Below are 9,047 nucleotides of genomic sequence, written 5' to 3'. Positions count from 1 at the left end.
TTTGAAAGATCCTGGACTGTGCCTGAAACAAGAATCAGGGCACAGAACTATTCTTTCTGATGATGGCAATTTTCTTCCCAAATCACAGGGTTCACTTGACTAGAAAACTATAGAAATGATTCTGCATAAACATTGTGGAGATAATTACAAAATAAAGAATCACTACAATGAATCCATTGAGATCTTTAATTCCAAACTGCCACCATCCCAGAAAGAATAAACTGTGAGTTAGTCTGACTCTTAAGTATACAATTAAGCCTGTCAAGTTTTGGCTGCCTAATATGCTGTTTAATATTGAAAAATCTGTCAGTAAACCAATATGTGGCATTAATGTCATAATGCTTTGGGTTTGCTTCCTCATGAACAATAAAACTATTTAGTCGAGACAAGCAACATGTTATTTATACACCTTTTGGCAACAGTTTTAATGATATGTGGAATACTGCCCTTTTCTTCTAATATAATAGTTCCCTTTTTGGATTGAAATTGATGAGGGGAGCTGTGTATGTGTTCCATGCGGAATTTACTCAGTAATTCTATTAAGGGCTTCCTCACAAAGAAATAAATGTTCTCAATCTCCTTCAATACTCATCCTACTCATTATTTAAAACAGAAGGCCTAATCTCTCCATATATTAAGTTTCCTCAAAGGGTTTTCTATTAGTTTCAATGAATTCAAAAAATTAGGCTTCAACACTTTTATGTTTGCAAAACTATGAAAGTCTGGGCCTTACAGTCAGAGCAGAAGGTTTTGCCATTTCTGGAATTTTTGACAAGGAGGTGTCAATTGAAGGGTACACAACCTTCAAAAGGAATTCTTTACATGTCCTTACCATGTTCAGGTCACGCTTCAAGTGCCATTCAACATCAGCCAGCAGAACTTGTAATAATTTCACCAGATTCTCCAGGCCAATTCCTTCACCTGGCTCTAACTAAAGCTCGCCCCCAAAAGGCCTCAGAGCTCACATCACAAACAAGTGTTTACCACTACAGACTCTTGCACTAAGCAACAAGAGATGTACCGTGGTGGGGGCTCAGTGCTGGAAGAAACAGAGCACGATAGACGAGTTACTTTCATTTCTATTCCTAGATTTTATATTCACAGCTAATGAAAATGAATAGGAAAGCTGTCCTTATTATTCCTCAAGGGTTTTTGTTTTGTGATGACTTGCAGCAAAACCAGCTGGGCTATGATAAGCTGATCTGCTGCCCATAGTGAAGCCCCCCGGCTGGTATGTCTACACAAAGGGATCACTTTTGCTAATACTGGTGATGACCACACTAAGCTGCATTTCAAAAACCTCCTTCACGTGTCATTACATCCACTCAGTACTGTCTAGGTCCATTTACTTAGCAAATGAATTTTGGGGACTAGCAGATAGAAGCTGCTTGGGACCCTGCCTCCAGTAATGATTAATATTTAATACAAGATTTGTAGATTAGGTATAATATCTTCTATTGTAGTGACATCTATTGCCATGAAAAGCTGACAGTTCTGGGAGATCACAAGTCCTTTTTTAGTTCTAAGAGGAGAGATAAACTTTCAGATATGAATGCATTTCCTCGGGCCTAAGAAAGGTTTGTACTCCTGAAGGCTTGCCTCCCTTGTAAAACTATACTATGGGTCTAATAATGAACCATCTAAAGAGCATTGTGGCTGTACACACTCTGGCACTCTAATGTCATTAAAATCAACATGAAGCAAAGCTGGAATTATACCTCTCACAAAAATACAATACATCCTCCTCCAGGGCAAACTATTTACCTGTTCTTATGCAGGAAGGATCATGTTAAGAAGATGACATGGAAAGAGAGAGTTGTCCACCTATTACTGAAATCCATCTCCCTAATTTTCTGCTTGAGTAGTTCAATCAAGGAACAAACTGGGAGGATATAAAGAAACTGTGTTTTTACATATTCCAGAGAAAACAAAAGAGCTGATTTGACTCTCATTTCTGTTAGCAAACAAGTCATTCCTAATTCACAGCACTGTTAACAAGAGGAAGTTCTGACAGAACAGCTTAGATTTGCAGTCATTGCATGGAATACAAATCAGGAAATATCCAAGAGGTTAAAGTTATTCAAAGAGGTGAGAAGATCAAAAGTCCTAGTGACAGTGTACAGTTAATAAAAATTAATGGGATGCCTTAAGCAGTCAGTGAAGGTCTTTTTCTCATTCTTGCACACAGAAGTAATGCCATGTAGGTAACCTTTTAAATGAAAAAGATGTGTATCTTGTGAGGTTCTACCAGAAATCAAACCTATTTTCTATAAAGGAATGCTAACTGAACAGATTCTGGTCTCACTTCCTAATTCTAAAACTATGGATCTGTGACAAAGGGCAAACCACTTAAAATTCAGCATCTCCTAGTGAAACTGGTAACGAGTGCAATGAGCCATAAATTCCAAACAGCCATAAATTCCTATATGTAAAGAAAAGCAGTTCCCATAACAACTTTTATATTTCAGGATTCTTGGAGGGATGACCATACTAAAAATGAGCAATGTACTTCAGTTACTTATCTCCGACAGTGACAAGAGCAAGGCAAAAGTAAGATGTAGAAATTCAAAAATCTGCCAAGGAGAATTTTCTGCCCAACTTCACAATGTCATGGCTGACTAACTGTACAAAGCGTGAGTGTCTATATTCTTTAAAACAGAGATGAGACTAGGGTTAGAAGCAGATTTTCTCATTATTCCCCTTTGAGATCTTTCTAGGGACCAGCTCTGTGCCCAGTGACAGCCCCAATGTAAAGGCCCCATTGCTATGAACACCAACACTGAGCTGGACAAGTGCTCAGCACAAGTGGAGGCACCAGGATCCTGGTGACATGTAGTGAGTAACTGCAGTCCGCAGCACACGCAACATGCAAGCTGGAGAGGGGAGCAACACAGACCTCAGTCCTCACAGATCACATGTATGGGTCTGACTCTGGTTTAGGAGGAGTTGTCTGCCTCCCAGTTTCTTCATTTAGAAGCCCATTGAGAAGCTGAGGTGCCCTTGAGAATGTTTAAAAGAAAATTCAGGAACTTCCTCAGCGGAGCTGACACGAAAGACCAAGGGACTTGATGCACTTGGGATAAAATACAGCCATTGGACAAAGGATTGAGGATCACAGTGATGCTGAAATGCTGCATGTAGGTGTGAAATGTGGTAGTTCAACATCTCTGTGCAATTCTAGAACCTACCACAGACTTAGATGTGGACTGGGAGCCAAACCCTCTGCTGACACAAGCTCTGGGCAAGTCTGGGGTGACAATGTATTTGTGACAAGACAAAAAAGTATAGCTTGGGAACACTCTGGAATCTGAGAAAACAAACTCTCCCTCCTACCCATGAATTCATCTCAGTGCCATGAGTAATTGTGCAGTGAGGGGGAGGAAAGAATAGTTACACTCATACAACAAACCTCCAGAAATCTTTTAAATAGAAAAATCACCTGTAGGGAAAATGAAACTGAAAAAAATGTAGCCGGGAAAAAGCAAAACTCTAAAAGAAAGGATATCATATTAAAATCAGATGGTTTTCCAGCTGTGAAATAGAAAAAGGACATTTTTCATTAAAAACCCCGACTCTTTGAGGCACTGAATTTTAAGTTTCTTCCTTTAAACAAAGCATTAAAACTCCACTAAGTGAGTCCAAAAGAAGGTAAAATAAGTCTGAGCAAAGAGGCAAAGCTGGCCAGACTGGAAGTCCTGGGCATTGCACTGTGAATATAATTTTGCACCTGCTGAGGAGCTTTGCATGGGGATGTAATTATAACACAGTACTTTACACATGTTCTCTAAAAGGAGGCTCAAAAGTGTGTCAAGAAGCAGATTTTAAGGAGAATGAAACCAGGCAGTTTCCCATTTCATCAATGCCCACTTTCATAGGGCAATACAGTAACTATTTAAACTCAGGTGCCGTACCTGAGAGACCTTATGGAGTTACTACACCTAGGAAATGCCAAGGAGTTGTCCCCCCTGTATGAGCAGTACTGTGTGGAGCAGTATGTTAAATAGACAACAGGTTAAAGACAGGGAGTCTTATTTCAAGTTACAATAGTAAAATGCTTTTTGAAGCACATAGCAGGAAGATAAACAGGTTTTAATATTTAATGCTATGCACCTCATATTCTAAAATGCCTTTTGTGGAAGCCTATGCCAAAAGAAACCGGAACTGTGAGCCAGAAACTGTATAGTGTCATTCAGAATAAGCACCCAGGGTATACACTTACTTAAATCTAATCCATTACATTTTTGCCATTGTCTTTCTTCCCTAGCCTAATTAATTACCTACCTCTCTGCTTTTACTCCAAAACACTTACTTAATACAGGACAAACAAGCTTAGTTTTGTTAAGCAAAGAAAACCTCCTTTTCTTTATGCTGAGTTACATAAAGCTCAACATAGTCTCTTTAAAGAATGGGAAAATAACAGTTTCTGAGAGCCAAGCATGGATATATGGAGGCCAGCAGATAACTGTGTGAATCTTTAATGCATTCAAAATGCAGCTCTCTGAGAGCAGCAAAAAAACCCCACAAAAAAAACCCCAAAACCCCCCCCCCAAAAAAACCCCCCACCACATCATATCCCCTAAATTACCTCAGAGCTGTTTGCATAAAGGGTCCAGAGGCAGTACACTATAAGTACAGAGACGTGAGCCCTGCAGAGAGCACACGGCAACGCTTCTGTTGGACACTCCGTGTGCCTGCAGCAGCAAAAGGGCAACTGAAGCTCAGGTGCACAAACAGCTTTAAAGGACTTGGCAGATGCATCAAGCAAAAATCTGAAACTACAAATCAGGTAATTTATCAAATCATTTCCTTTTTAGCAGATTTTACCTTTCTGTCTAAAGATTTCTCTGAGTCAAATTGCCTATGTGATGTTCTTAGGGCTGTTACTCAAGGATTTGATCAGAACTGATAAAAACCTGCCAATAAAAAAGGTAATGAACTCATTTTCTATTTGGGAAATTTGTAGGACTTCATAAAATTGTGCATTTCCTTTACGTTCTGAAGATATAAGATAAATGACTGCTACAGTAGTATTAAAGATGTATTCCATTCGACTGAAGGAACTCTGCTGTAAAATAAATCCCTAAGTATGTTAGGAATTCAGTGCTAGCTAGAAGAAATAGGAAAGCACTTGGTATCTGGGCAAGAGGTAATAGAGGATACAATTATTATTATGTCTCTGAAAAAATATAAGGTACTTCCCTCATTTCTTTCCATGCAAGAAATCTCCCTGCCACGCAGAGCATAGTTGTCTTCTTAGCCTGACAAATACCCAGGCACATGGCTACTTTAAATGTATAGAAAAAGATAGCAAAAAACTAGTGGATTATTTAGGTTTGCCTTTAACTAAAGGTGGAATAGAAATGCTGCTAATCTCAGTATCATTTTAAAATTAACTCTTAGCAAAGGGAATTGCCTGATGGAGATAGAAGGTATATAAAATATAATCATTTAAAAATTAACTCTTAGCAAAGGGAATTGCCTGATGGAGATAGAAGGTATAGATGTCTATACCTTGTGCATACAGAGTTCAAGGGGGAAATTATGTTTGCCTCTTGGCAGAAGGCAGAGTAAAATCACTGTTTTTCAGAATCACCTGTGCCTCAGGAAGTTCGTATCGTATTTATTCTGCCAGAAAAATGAACCACTACCTAGTTTTAATTATGAAGAATTTAGATGCTTTGAAAGATAAAAAACAAACTGAGAGGTTAGTAACAGAAATGAGGGAAATCCTAAGAGACTTCAATCCCTGCACCAGTGCCATATTTGTTTTTCAGTGTCTGGAAATATTGCTGTTATTGCTAGGTTTGCTTGCTCCATCCTCCTCCCCTGTTGTTCTCTGTCCAATGGAAGTTGCAGGAACCCCTGTCCCACAATGCCGTCCATCCAGCTGCCACGGCTACTCCTCTGCTTGACTTTGTGTGGTGTTTGCTTCAATGGGGGACATCTCCTTCCAGAGGAGACTGAGAACATGGGAAAAAGTCCCCTGGATGATATCCTTCAGAGACCTGAAAGCCTCATTCTTCAGTCTGTCCTCAAGAAAGCTGAAAAGGAAGAGATTAATAAAGGTATATATCTCACTGGGGACACCCATTTGGTGATGGCATAGCACTTGACTGAGATCAGTAGATCCAAGGTATGATTTCCAGGTCTTAATGTTCGTACTTAGCACTGGAACTAAGGGGAAGGGAAGGATAAGAGGGCTGCCACAATACACTGACAGTTCTTCACAGATGCTTTCTTCTCTAAGATCTTTTTGCTCAGGAAAGGCTGTACTATCACTAAGCAGCTGCTGCATAATAAAAAGGTAGAAGCCTGTCACAGAAAACCTGCTTGTTCAGCAGGTACTTCCCTAGGGAAGCTCTAAGAGGTCCCATGAAGGACATTCTGCAGCTGTGGACCCTGTACCTAATGTAAATTCCAGGTGGGGGTGCTGCCATTCCTCTACTGCCCTGATCCACTGGTTCCTACCCCCCAAAAGAAGCAGGCTTTTTCCACGGCTGGGAATGCTAGAGGCTGCTCTAGTGTCTGCGCCTCCGACCTGTAGATGCTCTGCTACCAGTAGTCACAACAGTGAAAGATCAGACTCAGGGGTTGCAAGGAACAGCACAGAGGTGCCTGCCAGCAAATAGGAGCACTGGGCCCTTCCAGAGTGGAAGACGAGCTGGCCCCAAGTGCCCACAGGAAAAGCCATTCTCCCTCTTCACATCAATGCTGAGAATTGGTGTGTTGATCCAAGCATTGAAATATTAAAAAAAGTCTAAGAATGAGTAAGAGATATTAATAGTGTTATGACTGGTAGCTGGAAATACTGAGCTGGCTTTCAAAAAGCAACAGATTATGATCCTGCTCCACAAATTCCTATTACTACTTCCTTAGGGAGGATTATGGGGTTTTATTAACCTTATTCTTCTCCTTGGACAGAATCAAATGCCCCTCTTCTACAATGGCTTTCCAAAATACAACACCCTGGGAAAAAGTACCTAAGTAATCTGGAGAAGAGACAGCATCCTGGAAAAAGAGATGTTGAGGAAGAGACATCTTATGGAGACATTCAGAAGAGGCAGCATCCAGGAAAAAGGGAGATGGAAGATGACTTTGATGTCTATCTGGAGCTGAAAAGGCGACAGCCTCCTGGCAGAAAGTCACTGTTGGATCAGTTTGCTAACAGCCCTAGGGCAAAGCTAACCTACATGAATGAGTTATCCAAAAGAGAACATCCAGGCAGAAGATATCCGATGTACAAGCACCAGCGTCCTAGCAAAAGAGGCTGGAATGATGTGGTAGATGTATACAGTGAGAAACGCCAGCATCCTGGAAAAAGGTTCTGGAATTCTGATAGCTCAGATGACACAGGTCCCTGCAAATTTCAGGAGTCATTCACTTGTCACAAAGGCAGCTTGTTGCTTGATTTAGTTGAAGATGTTAGCAGAGACAGGGTAGAAGAAAAGCGTCAGCACCCAGGAAAGAGATCAGCATGGGAAAGTGAAACAGAGGAATGACGAAATAATTGTGTAGCACTTGCATTTGGTGAAGTAAACTGCCAGATCACCAAAACATCCCATTCACTCCTTTCTGGCTTCCTGCTGCTGACCTCTGCACCCACCTTTCAGTGTGTTAATGCTCCCATCCCAGTTAATGGCTCTGTCACACACTTAAAGCAAAGGAACTAAAGGACCCATCTGAATGGAAGAGGCAAGTACTGGGAATCTTCAATTTCCCCACTTTAGGAAGAGTGCTTATTTCCTTAGGAGCCCAGTCCCCAAAATAATCCAACTGTGTGTTCCTAGGTGAATAAAACAGGCTCTTAAATTTCTGTTCTGATGCTACTGAAGTAGAATAATTACATGGTTTCCTCTCACATCAGTGAAATCAGTAAATAGTGAGGAAGAAAGAAGAACATATGGCAATTGTTTCAAAATTAAATAGAGCAGGTTCTCAGTTCTAAATAGTAACATTCTGCACATCTGAGTCCTTGTACACTACAATCTGTCCAGACAGTGAGCACTATAGAGAGACAGGAACAGTTTCAACTGGAACACAAAAAATTAGTGACTTCATAGTTTGACTTGGAACTGGCACAGGAAAACGCTCTTCACCTAAGACTGCAAATGGTTAATGCATCCCTGAACATCTCAAGCACACATTGTGACCCCCCTGACTCTGTACAACCCACATAAGAACTCCCACCCTGGTGTGTCCACACTTCAGAGATGCCACTTGAAATCATGCCTTCTCCTCAGGCATTTAATAATAAAGCAAGAAGAGATCCTTCCCTTCCAGTAAGGATTTCTGATTTCTCTCCTCTCAAAGGAATGCTTTTACTTTCTGTGGTCAGACTTCCAAAAGTGTTTATTTGATATGAATTATTCAATAAACAAGAATAGTCAGCTCTGGTGTCCTTATTGGTTGTGCAAACACACCACAATAGTGTGAAAAACATACAACCAACTCAAGCTAAATAAAATAATATCAAAGTGTATTTTTCTATGTACAATCTCATTGCATGCTGGTGGTCAGCACATGCTTGTACTTAAAACTATTTCATTACTGAAGTGGAAGGATGACAGACTCCCTTTTAAAATCTTCCACCTGGATGACACACATAATTATGCATCTGGGCTAAACTCACATCAATTGTGTCACCCACTTCACAGAGAACTTGATGAGAAACTGATTTCCTGTTTGTGGGTCTAAACAACAGATTTACTGCTTTTTGCAATTGATATGCAGTTACTGAGCACACTGTGTTACTCATATCACTTCTTGTAGATTCAAAGAGGTTATAGCACATCAATATTTTGCTAGAATGTTATTTTTATGAACAAATGAGTATATTTTCCATCAACATTTATCCTCAATAACATCAAGACACATTAGCTGACTTGGAACTCCTCCTCAGTTACAGAAGTCAGCTTTGCAGAAATCAGTTTAGCTACCCTGAAGAAAAATAATTCATTATCTCACAAGTTTCGCTGAAGTTAGATGCTCACAGGCTGATCAATACTTCACATGGTCTATCAAACAATTTCTAACTTTGGAGGTGACAT

The 9,047-nt window shown here is 40.2% G+C and overlaps 1 protein-coding gene across 1 annotated transcript; it reads left to right on the top strand.

Moving 5' to 3' along the window:
- Positions 1-5,870: 5,870 nt before the first annotated feature.
- On the top strand, positions 5,871-7,815 carry TRH (thyrotropin releasing hormone). Its single transcript, XM_038149315.1, has 2 exons — positions 5,871-6,065; positions 6,922-7,815. Exons 1-2 carry the CDS (start codon positions 5,873-5,875, stop codon positions 7,497-7,499), a joined length of 771 nt encoding a protein of 256 aa, XP_038005243.1. The 5' UTR covers positions 5,871-5,872; the 3' UTR covers positions 7,500-7,815.
- The last annotated feature ends 1,232 nt before the right edge of the window (positions 7,816-9,047 follow it).

Source organism: Motacilla alba, chromosome 12 (genome assembly GCF_015832195.1).
Source record: "Motacilla alba alba isolate MOTALB_02 chromosome 12, Motacilla_alba_V1.0_pri, whole genome shotgun sequence".
In the NCBI taxonomy this organism is placed as follows: domain Eukaryota; kingdom Metazoa; phylum Chordata; class Aves; order Passeriformes; family Motacillidae; genus Motacilla; species Motacilla alba.
The sequence above is the reverse complement of the archived record's forward strand: the minus strand, read 5'-3'. Positions and strand labels throughout refer to the sequence as shown.

Coding starts and splice junctions, on each gene's coding strand:
- TRH (XM_038149315.1), top strand. CDS start 5,873: ATGCCGTCCATCCAGCTGCCACGGCTACTCCTCTGCTTGACTTTGTGT. Junction 6,066..6,921: donor AAAGGAAGAGATTAATAAAG/GTATATATCTCA, acceptor CTCCTTGGACAG/AATCAAATGCCCCTCTTCTA.